Source organism: Eptatretus burgeri, chromosome 6, assembly GCF_056783735.1.
Source record: "Eptatretus burgeri isolate ZD-2024b chromosome 6, Ebu_testis_v1, whole genome shotgun sequence".
In the NCBI taxonomy this organism is placed as follows: Eukaryota; Metazoa; Chordata; class Myxini; order Myxiniformes; family Myxinidae; genus Eptatretus; species Eptatretus burgeri.
This window is the reverse complement of record NC_140966.1, coordinates 6,958,978-6,979,641: the sequence shown is the minus strand read 5'-3', so window position 1 is coordinate 6,979,641 and position 20,664 is coordinate 6,958,978. Positions and strand designations below refer to the sequence as shown.

General features: G+C 45.8%; 1 protein-coding gene across 5 annotated transcripts in view; it reads right to left on the bottom strand.

Annotated features, from left to right (window-relative positions):
• CCNF (cyclin F) overlaps positions 1-20,664 on the bottom strand; it is a 145,680-nt gene that overhangs the window by 5,091 nt on the left and 119,925 nt on the right. For all 5 annotated transcript variants that reach the window (XM_085883861.1, XM_085883856.1, XM_085883860.1 and 2 more), the window contains 2 exons: positions 8,741-8,868; positions 3,088-3,260 (listed from right to left, as the gene is read on the bottom strand). In XM_085883861.1, the coding sequence (XP_085739987.1) occupies positions 3,088-3,260; positions 8,741-8,868 (301 nt within the window). The remainder of the gene's footprint in view (positions 1-3,087; positions 3,261-8,740; positions 8,869-20,664) is intronic.

Below are 20,664 nucleotides of genomic sequence, written 5' to 3'. Positions count from 1 at the left end.
AGTTTGTCTGAAATCGCCAGAAATAACCAGCGTAACTCCACCTATAGGCAGGTCTATTCCTCTTAAATCTCGCATCTTAAAAATAGTTCGATCTAATGCTTCGAATGCATCCTTAGGCGACATCGTACCTTCATCCCAAACTATGAGGTCTTAATTCTTCAGCATTTTTGCTGCTTCAGTTTGTTTGCCAATGCCACAAACCGGATATTCCATTGTAGCTAAGTCGAGAGGCAATTTGAAAGCAGAATGCGCTGTGCGGCCACCTGAAAGTAGTGTTGCGACTATACCGGATGAAGCAGCGGCTAATGCGATCTATTTCTGGCTCCTCATCTTAGCAAGCAAAAGGTTGAGGACAAATGTTTTGCCAGTACCACCCGGGGCATCCAAGAAAAATATCACACCACGTCCCTCTTGAACCGCTTCAGAAATGAGTTGATATGCATTACTCTGATCCTGTACCAGAAGCGGCTCATTGTCAGAAACAAACTTTGCGAGAGTATCTGTGTTGTAGTTTGTTTCACGGAACCATTCTCTACTGATGGTTGCGCTTTCAGACCTATTAGAAGAGGGAAGTCCCCACTTAGTTAACTCTTTCCCACTCATGTATAATACCAAATCTTCAATGTATATCAGAGCCTCATTGAACATATCTGGTGTGTACTGGATGTCCTATTGGGGATGTTCTCTTTGGACTCTGTTTTTTACATCCTCAGACAGGGCCTCTTTGTGAATGTCCCATGGGCTCTTGGGATCTGACATCTCACACGCAGTTATCATAATAGCAAATAGATACCTCATGGTCGATGGGGATTGAGAAACAGTTGCCTCTTCAAGCGTGGCGTTCCAATGGGCATCGTCTTCTAGGAGTACGAGGAGATTGCAAGCCTCACGGAATGTGCTGCAAATTTGCCCGTCCACTGTTCTCAGATCAATGAAACTCACTGGACCTCGTTTCACATGCAGGAGGAGGCGGACGCAGAAACACTCAAAATTATTGGGATGTACCGTGTACACTCGACCCAATGCGTCAGATTTGTAAATACCGGGATATCCTGGAACTTCTGAACCTTGCTTTCTCCTGTTCCAACGTTTCTGACTCGAGTTCCAAGTGAAATACGTTGGCACCTGAGCGTACAGTAGAGTTCGAGCAAAGTCATCAATTTCGCATAGTTTGAAAAATGCCAGTAAGTTAGAAATTGGAGGTTCTTCCGCTCGTTGTTGGACATTTTGATCTGTAAAATAAACTCTCTGTCCGTTCTCAAGGTGAATTGTCAGGTGAATAACTGGAGGAAACCCGCCAGTAATGGGGAAGTTCAATATCCTCCATCCGGCTTCATTGCTGCATATATATCGACCATTTTCATATTTTTGAACCTCGTTGATGTCGTTTCTCTCAATGGTTACTACGGCTTGATCACTGCCCTTGTGAATGTATTTACATTTGTATTTGATAGCTTTTACATGATTGCAGTACTCAATGTTGATATGGGCATTGAAAATAGTGGAGAGTAATGGGATATATGGAACTATCCATTTATTATCAACAACGATGGCTTCAGGAATACCATGAACTTTAACCGTTGCTTCAAATCCACCATCATCAGGTGCCCGCCTACGATACAACGGATATCCATCGTTATCCGACTGCGTTTCGTGGAGGAGTTCTCTAGGGAACCTCTTTCCACATTTTCCATTTCTCATGCAGGGTGCCTTGCTATTTATTACCCCACATGGACCATGGATCATATGACGTTTCACAATAGCGTACAAAAACGGATCCTCTTCTGGGTTGGGCAATTCAGCGCGAATGACTGAGTCAATCTGGGTGGGTCTAAGTTTTTCTCTGAGCCAAAAAAGGCTATGTACGTGCGGAAGACCACGTTTTTGCGAAATTCTGTTGGCCCCATGTCAATCGGATGAACTTGAAAAATTAACGTTACGCAATCAGGTGATGACGTCATAATTCGGAAACCGGGAAGTCGGAAGTCATTGTCTTCAATTGACTGGAGCATTATTTTTTCATTCGATTGCAAATGGCGTTGGCCCCATGTCAATCGGCTGAACTTGAAAAATTAACGTTACGAAATCAGGTGATGACGTCATAATTCGGAAACCGGAAGTACAATTCTTTTACATCGGGACACTCCCGGGTACATGTTCTGTCAGCATGTGAAGTTTGGTGAGGATCAGTCCAGTACTTTTCGCGTGCATAGGTCACAGAGAAACACACACACACAGACACACTTTCAAATATATATATATATATATATATATATATATATATATATATATATATATATATATATATATATATATATATATATATATATATATATATATATATATATATATATATATATATATAGTGTGATGGGAGTTGTAACGATGTGATGATACATTAAGATTAAATCCTCCAGCGAGTAGAGTCTGATTTGTGATGTTGCATTGATGGATTGACCGACTACCTGGACGCAACACATGGAGACCAAAGCCAACATGTTGGTAATCTACTGAGGGCGGATCCACAAGCTTGGTCATGGATCCACGTTTGGAGAACGTTCTGGGCTGAAAGGATCAAAACCTTGAGGAAGAAAGGTGCCAAGATGATGATCCATGTGGTCGGGAAACCATTTGATTGCTTACAGGTTAAGGTTCTTACTGTGGGTAAAGAAACTGTTTTGAGGGAAACATTATTTGCAGATTTAAATTATATTATATTTCAGGAATAGCCAATACTGTACAATTCATTATGAATGAGTGAGTGAGTGAAAGATATGGAATTGTTTGAAACCGAAAATAAATAACAAAACGAGATGTGTGTGTGTGTGTGTGTGTGTGTGTGTGTGTGTGTGTGTGTGTGTGTGTGTGTGTGTGTGTGTGTGTGTGTGTGTGTGTGTGTGTGTGTGTGTGTGTGTGTGTGTGTGTGTGTGTGTGTGTGTGTGTGTGTGTGTGTGTGTGTGTGCTCCTTTTTTTGTACTGTTGGTGTTAAACACCAGTGCTACCACTGGGTTCAACAAAGCAGCAAGAAAGCAAGAACATAATGAAAGAAAAGGGAGAGGAGGAAAAAGAAATAAATAAAAGATTTACTTGGTGATTTGGTGGCTTCATCTTCTTTCTCATGATTGCTTCCATCTTGGGCACATATCGTGTCAGGCTTTGTGTCTTTAATAGGCCAGACATCTTCCCTACTATCAACGTCATTGGAAAGTTCGGCTACAGGTGTTGCCAACAAGCTCTCACGCTCAGAATCCTCTCTCCGCCTGAGACAGAAAATTGCACATGCAGTTGTAAAACTCCATTTTTTTTAAAGATTAGCAACAGTCATTCACTGGTAATATTCTATAATATATATATTCAAATGAACAAACTTTTTCAGAGAATCAGACATGCCTGCCAGGATAAAGGGACAATAACAATAAAATATAAAAAATACTGAGCATATACAAAAAGGTAAAACAGTTTAACTTTCGTCATATTTCAGATTGACAAAAATCCCACAATAGTCCAAACTCCCATCAGCAAGGAAAAGACAGACAAATAGAAAAATAAAAAAATTACCCCCGTCTGGGGTGACGGTCATCTCTATAATACCACAAGTTCTCAATGTTCAGTTATGACCGAAGACTACTGCGCAGTTCTAATGTGCAGCTCGACTTCGTAGTTCTACTGCACAGCTCGAACTGCGCAGTTTGGTTAAAGATGACTCGGCATTTTGGCGCGCGCGCGCACGGAATTATATTTTGAAAATAAATGCCCACGTTTACATTTCGGGTTTTGAAACTTTTGCACCTTCGGCGGAAGATGTATAAATGAATATACAAGGTCAGCTGCAATGACACCATTCACTAACTTTTACCATGCCCAGTAGAGAATCTATAGTCTCCTGAAGGTGGGTCAGGTTCGATCTGTGACCTGCTACAGGTACCATGTAAACCTGTACTAACCTGTTCCATGGTCGGGTTGTCGGCGACTAAACCGTCTACCCCACCAGGTTTTCTGGTGAGGGGGGTGTTTGGATATGGACACCCAGCAGGATTAAAAACAAAACCTGTCAAAGGGCGGAAGAGCTCCTTGTGAGCCAACGGCCATCCATATCTAGTGCCCAACTGTGTCTGCGGACGTCCTCCTGCAGTTGGGTTACTTCTTATTAGGAGGTTGGTGGCAGGATTTGCACTCCGGCCACCGTAAAACCCTTCATTCCGCAAAACGCAAAAACGCAAAAAAAGCTGAAAACCCACTCCGTGGGAGTACCTCCTGTGCAGCTTCCCTTCGCAGGGCAGCTCACCGGATGACGGGATTGGGGCAAAGCCTTCGGGACCCCCAATCTTTGATAGGAGGGAAACCACGGGGTAACATCCCTGGGTCAGATTGCGGGAGAGTGTGTCGGAGTGGTGCTGAGGTGTCGTCCACCAGACGGCGGTCTCCTTGGGTTAACCTGAGGCGGTCCCTTCGGGTGGGTGCCTGGAATGTCCTATCCCTAAGAGAGGATGATCACCTGTCTCTGTTATCATCTGAGCTCAAGCGTTTGGACATCGGGATTGCAGCTCTCTCTGAGGTTCGGAGACCGGATTGCGGCGAGATAATGGTGGGTGGTTACACCTACTATTGGTCTGGTCGCTTTGATGGTTACCATACCCAAGGAGTTGCTGTAGCTGTGTCCAATAAGCTGACCCCAATGATAATTGAGGTAACACCGGTCAACGAGCGTATTATGAGATTAAGGATTCGTCACTCCTTAGGTGTCATTTCCCTGGTCTCTGTTTATGCTCCGACTGAGGCGAGTGATCTCACCGTGAAGGATGCATTCTACGCTACACTCGAGTCTGTGGTTGATCAGTGCCCCAGACGAGATACACTTCTAGTCTTGGGGGATTTCAATGCATCGACTGGAACCGATAGGGATGGTTATGAGGTGTGTATTGGTCCCCATGGGTCAGGAACTATGAACCAGAATAGCACTAAGTTCCTTGACTTTGCAAGAAGTCATGGACTTAGGGTGGCTGGTTCATGGTTTCAGCGCCCACAAGCTCATCGCTGGACTTGGTATTCCAACGCTGGCGGTGTGGCAAAGGAGATTGACCATGTCCTCATTGACGGTCGTTGGAGGATGATCCAGAACTGCAGGGTCTACTGGAGTGCTCAGTTCCTCAATACTGACCACAGGCTTGTTGTAGCAACTCTAAAGCTGCACCTTAAATCCTGGAGAATGGTACCATCCCAGCCTAGGCTGGATGTTGCCAAGCTCAGGGATGAGAGAGTAGCTGAGGAGTTTGCGAACAGGCTGAGTGGACACTTGGGGGTCTGGGTGCTTTGGGGGGTCCTGAAGAGTTGTGGAGCGCCTTCAAGACCACCGTCCTTGATGTTGCCGGTGGATGTCTTGGAACTCACCGCAGGGCAAAGAAGAATTTTGTCTCTCAAGGGACACTGGATACCATTGACCAGAGTCGCAGGGCCAGGCTGAATGGCAGAGCTGAGCTGTTCAGAGAGCTGAGGCGTAAAACTGTACGTGCACTGAGGGTGGACAAGGAGGCCTATGTGCGAGGAATCTGTGAGGGGTAGAGCATCACCTGTGGACAGGTGATTCTCGTCCCGCTTACAGGGGAATTCGCGCATTACGTTCATCCAAGCCCATCCCTCGGAGCACTGCAGTTCGAGCAGAGAGTGGTAGGCTCTTGACAGAGGTGTCTGAAGTGAAGGCCCGCTGGGCCGGTTACTTTGAGCGGTTGTACCAGGCTGATCCCCCAGCTGTCGAGTTGGACGTCAAGGGTGTTACAATCCCTGTTGCTGACCCACAAATCAACTGTGGTCCACCTTCGCTTGTGGAAACACGGGCTGCGGTGAACCAGTTGAAACGGGGCAAAGCTCCAGGGATTTGTGGCATCCATGCCGAACTTCTCAAGGCTGGTGGAAATGCTGCACTCGTGTCGTTGCATGCAGTTTTGTGCTCTGCCTGGAACACAGGCATCATCCCAACTGACTGGAAGAGGGGCCTTGTTGTCCCTCTCTGGAAAGGGAAGGGTGATCGCCAAGACTGCAACAACTACCGAGGGGTGACGCTGCTCTCAGTGCCGGGCAAGGTCTTTGCTCGGATAATTCTTGATAGGGTTCGCCACCATCTGCTTGAGCACCAGCGTCCAGAGCAGTCAGGCTTTACACCAAAGAGGTCAACGATTGACCGTATCCTTGCACTTCGTGCCCTCACCGAACGCAGACGAGAGTTTCGGCAGGGGCTGCTTGCAGCCTATGTTGATCTCTGTAAAGCGTTCGATTCAGTGAATCGGGATGTCCTCTGGAGGATTCTTGGTCTTCGTGGGGTGCCACCAAAACTGATCGATCTGATGTCTGAACTCTACTCTGGTTCTGAGAGTGCTGTGAAGTGTGGTGGTACCACCACTGACTTATTTCCAGTTGTTACTGGAGTTCGTCAGGGATGTGTACTTGCCCCCACACTTTTCAGCACTTGTATGGACTGGATTTTAGGGAGGATGTCAGAGAGATCAAGTTGCGGTGCATCGTTTGGGAATGTCAAGATCTCGGACCTTGATTTTGCAGACGATGCAGTCATCTTTGCGGAGACTTTAGACATCCTTTTGAGGGCCCTCGAAGTGCTGAATGAGGAGTCGGAGCCGCTGGGATTACGGGTTTCTTGGGTCAAAACTAAGATCCAGGCTTTCGGTGACATCTTGGATGCTGCTGTCCTGTCTGTGTCTGTTTGTGGTGAGGATGTTGAGGTCGTGGAGAGATTCACTTACCTTGGCAGTGATATTCATGTCTCTGCTGGCTGCGAGTCAGAGGTCAATAGACGTCTGGGTCGGGCCTGGGGAGTCATGGATTCACTGGATCATGGGGTGTGGCGCTGCCGGTACCTGTGCGGGAGGACGAAAGTCCGAGTCTTCAGGTCCTTGGTACTTCCAGCCTTGCTCTATGGATGAGAGACTTGGACTCTGACCAAGGATCTGAGACGGAGACTTAATTCCTTTGGTACCAGGTGTCTTCGGAGAATCCTTGGCTATCGCTGGTCGGATTTTGTGTCCAACGAGCGGTTGCTGAGAGAGACTCGGATGAGATTTGTTACCTGCATAGTCCGTGAGCGTCAGTTGCGGCTGTATGGACATGTGGCTCGTTTTCCTGATGCTGATCCTGCTCACCAGATTCTCTCAGCGAGGGAGTCTCATGAGTGGAGGAGGCCAGTGGGCCGACCACATGCCTCATGGTTGCAGCAGGTTGACCATCATCTCAAGGAGATGGGGATGGGCCTGGCATCTGCCTGGGGGATGGCCAGACGGAGGCCCCTGGAGTACCGGCGGAAAGTGGACGCAGCGACGCGCTGTTCTGGCACATGCTCCCATACCTGACCTACCTGACATTTCGGGTTTTGAAACTTTTGCACCTTCGGCGGAAAATGTATAAATGAATATACAAGGTCAGCTGCAATGACACCATTCACTAACTTTTACCATGCCCAGTAGAGAATCTATAGCCTCCTGAAGGTGGGGCAGTTTTGCAAACTTTGAAGTCACATGACGCAAAAACGAAAGCGAAATTCGAAAATCCGTCCCGAGCAAATTTAGATATTGTCCCATACATTCATATGCCACAATCAAATTCAAGATCGCTCGAGAAATGTAGGAGGAGATAGATTTTGAAAATCGTCATTTTCGCATTTTTTGCCAACTTTGAAGTCACGTGACACGAAAACGAAAGCGAATATCGAAAATCCGGCCCAAGCAAATTTATATATTGTCCCATAGATTCATATGCTACAATCAAATTCAAGATCGCTTGAGAAATGGCGGAGGAGATAGAATTTGAAAATCGTCATTTTCGCAACTTCAAAGGCCTCATGACCTTGACCTTGACCTTCGGTGACCTTGAAAGTCATAGCATCGTGTACGTCTGTCTCATCGACCTCTATCAGGATCACTAATGACCAGATCTCCCGCTTCAACTCCAATGTGAACGGACGGACGGACGGATCGAAGGACATCGACACCCATATTATTAGGTCATGCTCGAAGAAATGACCTAATTACATCTGGTTCATCTGAAAATTCCAAAAATGTTTCCATCCTTTCAAATGAGAATAATAATTTTTTTTTAAGTTTCAAAGATAAGCCACCAATACATATATATATATATATATATATATATATATATATATATATATATATATATATATATACATATATACATATACATACATATACAATTATACATACATACGTAAAGAATAATTTGAGTAATAAGAGAGACCCGTACTATTCAGAGATAGGTTTGGGGAGTGGGTATGGCAGGGTTGATGACAGTGGGTATGGCATTCAGGCTCTCCAATCCTGAATAGATCACCACTCAATCGCAACGTTTGAGTAACTATAAAAAATATCTTGCTCAATACACCAGAACAAAATAATCCCACCCAACATTCTTCAGAGGTCAATCATAATGAATTTGACTGGTATTCTGACATGCTGGGGGTATTAAGAGCAAATCGGACAGAAACAGTTTACCATGGTAAAAGAGTGCAAGTCAGGGGACCAGAGGAAATGAAACAGGTACTGCAAACATCTCCAAAAGACACATGTGTAAAATAAATAAATAAATAAATAAATAAATAAATAAAAACATTGCCAGTTACATATCAAAATGTTTTTCATTTCCTCAAATAGTCATAGCCCCAGCTCTAAATCCCTAGCTTTGATAAACCTGTTCTCTGACCAACTCTCAAAACGAAAAACTTCACCTCTTAGATTTGCTTCCAGATGGAGACAACAGGAAGGGCTGCATCTCCTGGACGCAGTTATGGTTAATGAAGGATGAAAAATCCTCCTTCAAACCAAGCGCAGAACACACATCACTATAACTTTGTACCTGCAAATAAAACAGGAAATAAAGGAGGAAATAAGACATTCCATATAATGAATGAAAAAAAGAAATTAATGTAATACAATAAGACCCCGACATTCACGAGGGATACCGTCCTGAAAAATACCGCAAATGTCAAATCCGTAAAAAATGCTTACAAAAAAAAACAACAGTAGCAGGTCATGTTTCCATTTTTAGCTCACCTGTTCAAAGAACAGAGAGCTATAGCGATACCTCAGGCGTGAGCGTGAGCATGAAAATGTTAAAGTTTTTGGTGCAAGTTATTTCCTTCCTGTTTTTATCGACTACTATTTTTTACTGATTACAATATACAAATACATATATTGCTTTAAAATTATTTGGATCAGACTTCACTGTAATGCTTTATAAAAAATATTATTAGACTAGTCTTTTAAAAACGATAAATGTATAAACAGGCGAGCATTTGGTGGCTTTGACACCAACTCTCTGGTTTATTGGAGAGACTACGACGACTATTTAGAATCCAGTGAACTCCTCTGAGTCATCGTGCACTGAAGGGGATGCAGTTGAGGTTCCTGATGAGTTGTGCACTGAAGAGGATGCAGGTGAGGGCCCTGAAGGTGTTGAGGTGGTGGGGCTGTGGTGAAAAAAATAGAGTAACAGACAGTTGTTTGGTTTAGTGTTACATTTTTTATGGAGCTCTCTGTACAGCAGGAACATCATCCAGCCCCCTCTTGAATTGGAGGTACCACTCCATCACTGGGTCGACATCTTGCAACTTTCAGCTGCTGCTCTCATACACTGCAGCACCTCACCCAGGAACTTGACGGTCAGATTGGGCCTCACAACATCTTCCTCCCCTTCACTGTCCTCCTTGGAAACTGATGATAGCCTCTAACTCACCAGTCAGTTCCTCGCCGTGCAAGGCGATGAGCTCGTCCAATTCATCAGGCTCTATCTTGTCGAAGCCTTCAAACCCCCCCCACCCCAAATCTCCCGTGAGTGTCTGATGTCGGTGACTGCCTGTGGCCATAGATTTTGCCAACAAGTGTTGATGTCGGAGGCTTTGAACTCATCCAGAATCTTTGATAGCACCGATTCGGTGTGCTATATTGAATTCTCTCGAACATTTCCTGATTGTAAGTTCGGGGTTGGATTCCATAGCATCCAAGATGTGACAGAAGTTGCAGCGGATGTAATACGTTTTAAACCTTTAGATTACCCCTTGGTCGAGTGATTGGATCAGAGAGGTGGTGTTGGATGGCAGGTAGATGACCTCAACATCGAGTTGGGCCACCTTCAGCACCTCTGAGCAGCCAGGAGTGTTGTCTACCAGCAAGAGGACCTTGAAGGAGAGGTTCTTTTCTGCCAGGTAAGTCTCCACTTGTGGAAACAATCCATAAAGATGGCAGCTGTTACCCACGCCCTTCTGTTGGCCCTCTTTTTTGCCCTTGAGAGCACACGGGTTGAGGGAAAGCTACAGCATTGCCGGTTTAATCATGCAGTCCCCTTTGGTGTTGGTGCAAAGAAGAGATACTGTGTCCTTAGCAACCTCAAACCCCGCTGCCATCCTCTCACTTCAAAATGAAAGTTCTCGTGGAAATTTTCATCCAGAACAGGCTGGTCTCGTATGCATTGAAGACCTGCTCCAGTGCATACCCCTTCTCCATGAGTTATGTGATTTGAGCATGGAAAGTTTCAGCTGCCTGGTTGTCTGCTGAGGCACACTTGCCTGTGAGCTTTACATTTGGAGACCATACCGCTTCTTGAAGTGGTCAAACCAGCCCCTGCTAGCTTGGAAAGGAATGGAGCCACTCGTACCCGCGTCACTTGTGTTTGCAGCCCCACCAGTGCCAGCCAGATGATAGTACATGCGCTTTGCCTTTTCACAAATCAGAGATCCGCTTAAAAGGCACGTTTTTCTGGGCATTGTCCTCTACCGACACATTCAATGCCTTCTCCATTGCTCCAATATAAATGTCCCTGACTTGGGTAACCACTTTGGTGCTGGGTACTGCACCAGCCACAACACTTTTGTGAATCACCTTCTCGTTTTTTTAATGAAGCGCACAGTGAATCGTTCATGCCATAGTACCTGCCCACAGACGCCGCACTCCCCTCTTGAAAGTCAGTCAAGCAGCACCACTTTCTGGCTCCAGCTCATGACATTTGTTTCTGCCTCTTGGGAGCAGACAACTCCTGCACTACTTTTACAATGCCTCCAAGTTTGGAGGTGATGTATTGGTATAAGTTATGTACATGATGTCAGCATCATGTCATTGAGTCAGTGTGCTTCTTTGGTTGTGTGTGTGTGTGTATATATATATATGTATATATATATATATATATATATATATATATATATATATATATATATATATATATATTTTTTGCCTTCATAAAGTCTTCACACCCCTCAAATTTTGTTGTTGTGAAAGCATGAATATAAAATGGATCAAGTCCAAATGTTTGTCACCGATCGACACAAAATGCTGCATAACAACATTGAAAGCGTCTTTTTATATTTTAGATATTTTTTTAAATTACTTAAAAACGAAAAGATAAAATTTCTTGTATCAATAAGTATTCAACCCCCTGAGTCAATACTTCAGAGAAGCATGTTTGGCAGCAATTGCAGCATCAAGACTTCTTGGGTATGTGTTAGATGGGTGATAGAGCTGTGCTCGGTTCCTGCCAGACGTCACGCATTGCATTCAGACCGAATAGTGCAATTTTCAGCTCATCAAACTACAATCTTTTATCTCATGCTCTAGGTCTTTCTCATGCCTTTTTGAAAACTCCAGGCATGCTGTCATGAGCCATTTTCTCAGTAGCTTCTGGCTGGCAACTCTCCCATAAAGCTGAGATTTGTGAAGTGCTGCATAGACTGATGTCTTTCCAGCAGGTTCTCCCATCTCAGCCAAAGAACTCTGTAGTTGTCAGAGTGGTCATTGGGTTCTTGGTCATCCTCCCTGATCAAGGTCCTTTTTGCCCAGTTTCTCAGTTTGGTCAGACAGCCAGCTCAAGTAAGAGTCTGGGAAATTCCATATTTTTTTCCATTTCCAAATGATGGAGCTCACTGTGCTCTTGGGAATGTTCAACACTCCAGAAATCATTTTATACTATTCCCCAGATCTATACCACCTCACAATTCTATCTCAGAGTTCTACAGACAGTTCCTTGGACTTCATAGTAGAGTTTCTGCTCTGACATGCAGTCACATGTAGGACCTGATATAGAAAGGTGTTTCTTTATAAATCATGTCCAACAATTGAATTGGCCACAGGTGGACTCCAATCAAGTTGTGGAGACATCTCAAGGATGATTGAAGGAAATTGGATGCACCTGAGCTCAATTTGGAGTGTCATTGCAAAGGGGTTGAATACTTGACACAAGGCATTTCAGCTTTTCATTTATGATTTGTAAAACTTTTAAAAAAAACATGTTTTCATTTTGTCATTATTGAGGTATTTTGTGTAGATTGGTGGCAAAAAATTTATATTTGATTAATCTTAAATTCAGGCTCGAACGCAACAAATTGTCACAAAAGTCGAGGGGTGTGAGTACTTCCTGAAAGCAGTGTCGTATGTATATGTATATACACAACATGGCCAAAAGTATGTGGACACATGCTCGTCTAACGTCTCATTCCAAAATCATGGGCATTAATATAGAGTTGATCCCTCGTTTTGCTGCAATGACAGCCTCCACTCTGCTGGGAAGGCTTTCCATGAGATGTTGGAACATTGCTGCAGGAATTTGATTCCATTTGGTCACAAGAGCATTAGTGAGGTGCTGCTTTGTTTTGCACTGGTGTTGGGCGATAAGGTCTAGCCCGCAGTCGGCGTTCCAATTCATCCCAGTTCGATGCCTTTCAGGTTAGGGCTCTGTGCAGGCCAGTCAAGTTCTTCCACACCGATCTCGACAAACCATTTCTGTATGGACCTCGCTTTGTGCACATGGGGTATTGTCATGCTGAAACAGGAAAGGGCTTTCCCCAAACTGTTGCCACAAAGATGGAAACACAGAATCGTCTAGAATGTCATTGTATGCTGGAGCATTAAGATTTCCCTTCACTGGAACTAAGGGGCCCAGCCCGAACCATGAAAAACTGTCCCAGACCATTATTCCTCCTCCACCAAACTTTACAGTTGGCACTATGCATTCGGGTCGGTCGCATTCTCCTGGCATCCACCAAACCCAGATTTGTCTGTCGGACTGCCAGATAGTGAAGCGTGATTCATCACTCCAGAGAATGCGTTTCCATTACTCCAGAATCCAATGGTGGTGAACTTTTCACCACTCCAGTTGATGCTTGGCATTGTGCATGGTGATGTTAGGCCTGTGTGCGGCTGCTCGGCCATGGAAACATATTTCATGAAGCTCTCGACGAGCAGCGTTTGTGCTGACGTTGCTTCCAGAGACAGTTTGAAACTCGCTAGTGAGCATTGCAACTGACAAGGGATGATTTTTTTTTTCCCACGCTACGCTCTTCAGCACTCGGCGGTCCCGTTCTGTGAGCTTGTGTGGTCTACCATTTTGCGGCTGAGCTGTTGTTGCTCCCAATCGTTTCCACTTCACAATGACAGCACTTACAGTTGACTGGGGCAGTTCCAGCAGGGCAGAAATTTAACGAACTGACTTGTTGGAAAGGTGGCATCCTTTGACTGTGCCACAATGAAAGGCACTGAGCTCTTCAGTACGGCCCATTCCACTGCCAATGTTTGTCTCCGGAGATTGCACGGCTGCGCGATTGATGTTATACACCTGTCAGCAATTGGTGTGACTGAAATAACCAAATCCACAAATTAGAAGGGGTGTCCACATACTTTTGGTCATGTAGTGTGTGTGTGTGTGTGTGTGTGTGTGTGTGTGTGTGTGTGTGTGTGTGTGTGTGTGTGTGTGTGTGTGTGTGTGTGTGAGATAAATATATATATATATATATATATATATATATATATATATATATATATATATATATATATATATATATATATATATATAGTGACTGGCCGGGGGTCAGCCGCCAACCGACCGCTCTGAACGGAGCCGCAAGTCGAGTTGGCCCGACCGATCGCCCGGAATATAGATCGCCGCCCGGATAACTCCGAGCAACGGGTCCTTGTACAAGAACCGAAATACGCCAATCGGCAGATCACGTGGGGTAGGGTTGATTGCCAATCTTCAATGTACCTAAATACCCACGTGATCCAACGACAGGGGTATTCCACCCTCGACGGATCTCGTACAGAACAAACCGCCGAGGCGAGCTTGTCCGTGCGCGATTCCGAGCGGCGTAATCGCCGAGAACCGTCGGTCCAAATGTCCCCTTATTACGGCAAACCAACGGCTTTCTAACTCCCAACACACGAAATGTTCAGTCAATGAGGGAATGGATGCAACGAGCAGGTTTACATTCACACAAGGAGATTTATTATAGTGAAACACATATGCAATTAAATAAGGCAAAACACGAATGCAATTACACAAGTAACAAAAGCACTACAACCGTCTACTTATTATGTACAGTCATTTACACTTAACAGCAGTTCCTACTTAGTTGACGGGCCCACGGACACACGTACACGCGCGCGCATACACACACACACACACACACACACACACACACACACACACACACACACACACACACACACACACACACACACACACACACACACACACACAACGGTGGCTGAGGCCTTTAATCACGAGCTCCAGCTCGGACGACACGTGAGCTGGAACTCAGAGCTTGATTCGAACCTTTCCACCTCGTGTGGTCTTCAACTTGTCCAGACCCGGGCTCCAGCGAGAGTGAGCTGGATCCAAATTGCCGTGAGCCGCGTTCCTTCCCGAGCACCCGCGAATCCTTCCGCGCTTCTCAACACATGCCGGTGAGATGAGGCGCCGATCCTTCCTGTCGATGCGTCGCTTCCCCGAGGAACCAACTCCAAGAAGAGGCCGACGCGTCGCACCAAGCCGGGAAACAAAATGGAGAACGAAAAGCTCCACGAACCAAGAAGAAGAGGAAGAAGAGGAAGAGGCCTCCACTCGCAGCTCGAGCCGAACAACCGGCTCAAGTTCCTTCCAAAACAAAGCAGCAGCCGAAGCTCACTGAGCCAGCCGAAGCAAAAAGCTTACTCCTCCCATGGCACTCAGCACACGAACTCTGCACACGGGACTCAGAACGGGACTCTTCACGAAATCTGCCACAGGACTCCCACACGAACTCTGCCACGGGACTCCCACGAACTCAGCCCTACCACGGGACTCCTACCGGACTCTTTTCGAACAAAGAAAAATGTCCTCTTTATCCTTCCCACCCCCTCCCCCACACCCGGCGTGACTCATGCCCTCGTGATCCACCCCCCGCTCAACCATGGGTGGGAGGGAGTTGTTGATGTCACCGCAGGGTTCTTCTTCCTCTTTGCAGAAGAGGGGGAGGGAGGTCTCCATTGTTACGTTCCCTAACTATTAAATCGATCTTCAGCACATCTAAATCGATCTCTGAACATTTACACAAAGAAAGGTGAGCTATCTCGGGAACATGCACTTATCGACATAGCTCAGGGAACCTGTATGTTGTGTGCAATTGAATTCCAAATTCGTCACAATATATGATGTGTGTGTGTGTGTGTATATGTATATATATATATATATATATATATATATATATATATATATATATATATATATATATATATATATATATATATATATATATATATATATATATTTCAGGCACGAGGTTTGAAAGTTGTTGTTTTTTTTTGCACGTACGGCCACGCACGTACGGCTACGCACTAATATCTATCTATAATTTCAGCAATGTGTGTGTGTGTGTGTGTGTGTGTGTGTGTGTGTGTGTGTGTGTGTGTGTGTGTGTGTGTGTGTGTGTGTGTGTGTGTGTGTGTGTGTGTGTGTGTGTGTGTGTGTGACCGCTGTTTCTCGACAACCGCTGGTCCGATCTAATTGAAACTTGCCAGGTATATTGCTGGGGACCTGAGGATGTGCCTTTTCAAGGTTTGATATTAATTGGACAAGTGCTTCCCAAGTTATGGCCATTTATTTACCAACCAATGACAGGAACCGTTGCTGCGGCCATTTTTTTATCAACCAATGACAGGAAGCGTTGCTGCGTAGCCGTGGCCGATGGGGAAGAGAAACTCAGTCGCGTTCGCCATTACGGGTTTTTTCTCTTCTCTTAGTGTTTTTCCTTGCGAAAAGGCAAAATACGTTGGCGCTAATTGAATAATTGGCCATTAAAAGCCTCCGTATTCTTGCCCTGGACAAGGAAACAAAGAAGCGCCGTTTCCTCAGCGATGTTGTTTATGAAGAGATGCTAACGAGATAAAGGTGTGTACAATGTACATGGAGACGATTTTTATTATTATTTATTTCTTGAAGAAATATTGTTCCAAAAATAATTTATCAAAAAAAGTGCACAACTTTTTTTGTTTCTAATTGTCAAAACGCTGTGGCCTTTGGAAGTGTTAAGGAATTCAGCTCGACTCAACATGCTTGCCAACGAAATACATCTCAATTTGGTAGTAAAAACGATTCACAACGGGTTTCCTTACTCATTGCTCTGCAGTCTGCATTCAACCCCTTCATTTGTCATCCCATTGACCTCATTACATCTATCTATAATTCCAGCAATCTGTGTGTGTGTGTGTGTGTGTGTGTGTGTGTGTGTGTGTGTGTGTGTGTGTGTGTGTGTGTGTGTGTGTGTGTGTGTGTGTGTGTCCGCTGTTTTCCGACAACCACTGGTCCGATCTAATTGAAACTTGCCGGGTATATTGCTGGGGACCTGAGTTTGTGCCTTTTCAAGATTTGATATTAATCGGACAAGTGATTCCGAAGTTATGGCCATTTATTTACCAACCAATGACAGGACACGTGCTGCGTAGGCGTGGCCGATGCGCCATTTAGTTACCAATCACAGGACATGTTGCTGCGTGGACGTGGCTGCGTAGGCCAGTGCACGGCCGGCCGACGATGACGTCACGTGCCGTGCTGGTTACGATGGGGATCGATCGGTGCCTTAATTACCGTGGGGTAGGTGTGCCAATGGTAAATGGCAGCGAATGTCATGGCAAGCAAAGACAGGGAGGTAAACTTGATTTAAATTAACTCTGTGTGAAAGTATCACAGCAGTTGTTACTTCAATGCAAGCGATGATTCGTCGAATGATGTGAACATTCCGTACGGGCACGCACTACTTTTGGATAGTGATGACTTACTGTATTCTAATAATTTCTTGATTTCTTATCCGCATTTATAGATAAACACAATGCCCCAATCCAGTCGTCGTTTATGAAAGCGAAGGAATGGCCTGTGTGTTTGTTTGAAAGGTTGTTTTTTTTTGCATGTACGGCCACGCATCTACGGGCATGCACTAGTGTATAAAAATATATGTACATATATATATATATATATAAATATATATAAATATATGTATGTATGTATGTATGTATGTATGTATGTATGTATGTATGTATGTATGTATGTATGTATGTATGTATATATATAAAAAAAAAATATATATATATATATATATATATATATATATATATATATATATGCCATTATGCCTGCCTGCAGGCTTGGGCCTATTTGCTGCATCTCACCCCGCATCTCTTCCATTTCTTCCTTCATTCCGTTTTTTACCTGTTGTAAATTCGCATTCATTTTATTATTCAACCTGCATGCATTTGTTTCCATTTTCTTTCTCATTCCCACCAGCATGGCGAATAGCTGGGCCATGTAGGGTGCGCTCGGCTGAGCCGATTCGGCAAGGATTGGGGGGAGGTTTTGGTGGAGGAGGGAAGGGGGGTGTCAAAACCCGCGGCCACCGCCGCTGCGCCCATTTCGGACTCTGGGTCCGTTTGTGGGGGAAATTCAACCTGTATTTCGATGGGAATGTCCTGCACGGGGATTTCATCCAGGGCCATGGATTCTACCATTTCGAACTCCATATCTACCCCCGGCACCCGATCACCTTGAAACGCCATCTTATTTCTCGGAAGGAATTAATTTAGCTCACTCGTAATTTGGAGGGAACGGGGGGGGGGGGGGTTTCTTCGCACACCCATGGTCCGACTCCCGTAAATTTAGTTGGAGACTGAGGTGGATTCGAATCCCACTCCTGACACCAGTGTTACGAATTTCGGTCCGCCCGGCGTGCGATCGGCCACGTAACTCGAATCGCGACTGCGTCGCCCACCAGAACGGACAATTCAGTCGTGACCCTCCCGGAACAACGCCGGGAGCTAGTCACGGGTGGGTCTTTCGACCTCACCACAATCGTGCCAATTGGCCACCCGCGCAGGATAGGGTTGTTCACCAAATTCGACCTACCTAAGTACCGGCGCGAGTAGTTAACCGGGCGATCGTACCTCACCGCAGGCCGGCCGAGGACACGATCCGCTTAAGTGATCCGTTCCGTGCTTCAGTGATAACCCAGCGGTGTTATCGCCGACCCCGACGGATGTAATTATATTTACTGGGTGCTTACACCCTTCTACCGATTCCTTCCGTGATGCAAGATGGCACTTTCAAACAAGGGAAAAGGACGCAACAAAATGGGGAACAGTTCAACAAGCACATTTATTACACACTCAGACAAGGCACGTATTTACAGCCATACAGTGAATCATGCACGTATATACAGTGATACAGTGAATGCAAGCAATTGAAGAGTTACAACCGAATAAATGGGCTTTTATTCACACACAGTTACTTAGACAAGTCTACTTTTCAAGACGGCACCACCACATGCACTTATACAAAAGCAAAGAAAAGCCACCCTCAAAGACAAGGGTGGCAGACAGGTCCGTGGACCAAATATACGTGGAGCCTGGATGGGCGGCCAGGTCCACGAGACCGAAGGGTCTTACCCGCGCCCTCGTGGCGCGATGGCGGGTATGCCGCAATGTCAGCGTAGCCACGCCTCACTTCGTGCCCCTGGCGTGGCCGGTGAGCTCTCTCCGGCGTTCTCCGCGCAGGCTCGCGTTACACAGCCGGAACCACAGTTGGGGTTACCGGCACTTTCTCAGCGCGGATGCTCGGTATGGGGGGGGATTGTTGATGCCCGGTATGGGGAGGGTTGTTGATGCCCGGTATGGGGAGGGTTGTTGATGCCCGGTATGGGGAGGGGGATTGTTGAGGCTCTCTCAGCACGTCAAAGCTCTCCTGGCGAGACGGGGGTTACCGGCGCTCTCTCAGCGCAAAGCTCGGTATGGGAGATGGGAATTGCTGACGCTCCCTTCCATGAGCACTCTGGACCGCACTGGCTCCGGCAAAACTCCTCCTGGCTGTGGCCTCCACGATGCCCCTTTCCCGGCGGTGGTCCCCACTCAGCCCTCTGGCTTGCCCCTGAGCCCTTCTCCGCATCCCTGCTCCGTTCACCGCTCTCGCTCTTCTCGCCTCTCACTTCTGACCTGAGCTTCGTCCTGTTCGTCCTTCCTCTCCATCGACCGGCCCCCGTCTGCCGCGAGCTCCGTTGTGCTCACCCTTATATAGGCCGGGGGAGTGGCAGAATCCGACCCCTGACCTTTGACATCCAACCTCTGGAAAGCGTACCTGGTGGAAATCATCGGGGCATCGCCCTGTCAGCGTGACCCCTGACCCCAGCAAAGCTGACTTGGTAGGAATCACCAAAGCCTCACCCTGTCAGCTCAGCTTCATCCCGCCGAGCTGATGGTGGTGTTTAGCCCCGAAGCTTTGCCTCAACCGCGCAGTTTCGATCCGGCCGAGCCGATGTGTGTGTGAGTCCCAGGGTTTTTGTCCCGACGAGCCGATGGGTGTAACACACCGAGGTGTTTGGCTTTCGGCGCGGCTTCGTTCCCGCGAGCGGGCGTGTGTGTAATGCATTGAGTCCATCCGCCACGCGGCTTCGTCCCGATCGATCAGCCGATGTGTGTCAGTTTCACCGGGGCTTCGTCCCGACGAACCGATGCGTGTAATGCACCGCGTCCGGCCGCCACGCGGCTTCGTCCCGCCGAACCGATGCGTGTAATGCACCGAGTCCGTCCACCACGTGGCTTCGTCCCGCCTGACCAGCCGATGTGTGTGTGTGTCACCGAGGCTTTTGCCTCTCGGCGCGGCTTCGTCGTTGGCAGAGCGGACGTGGTGGAAATCATCAAACAGCCCTTAGACAGTGCGACTTCGGCGCTGATGGAGCGGACGTGGTAGAAATCACCAACTGCCGCTTTAGATAGCACGACTTCGGCGTTGTCTCTGGGACGAAGGCAATGCCATGTTTGTGGGGTAGCGTTGTTGATGGTAGGGGAGGGAGAAAGGCGAAGGTGGTGGGGGTTTGGTTGTGGTTGTTTGGGGGCATTGTGGATGGTGGCGATTGGTCCAAAATAATGATAGAGAAAAGAAAAACGGCTGTCTCAAAGGATCACAGCCCTGTGAACACGGAAATTCCCTCTAAACAACGGTGGGGAAATCTAACTACACATATACTGAGCATCATAACTGATCTTCGGGACCCTTTATGGTGTTCTGCAAATTTTCAGCCGCAACAATATATAAATAAATATGTATGTGTGTATATATATATATGTATATACATATACATATATATATACATATACATATATATATATATATACATATACATATATATACATATACATATACATATATATACATATACATATACATATATATACATATATATACATATATATACATATACATATATATACATATATATACATATATATACATATATATACATATACATATATATATATACATATATATATATATATATACATATATATACATATACATATATATATATACATA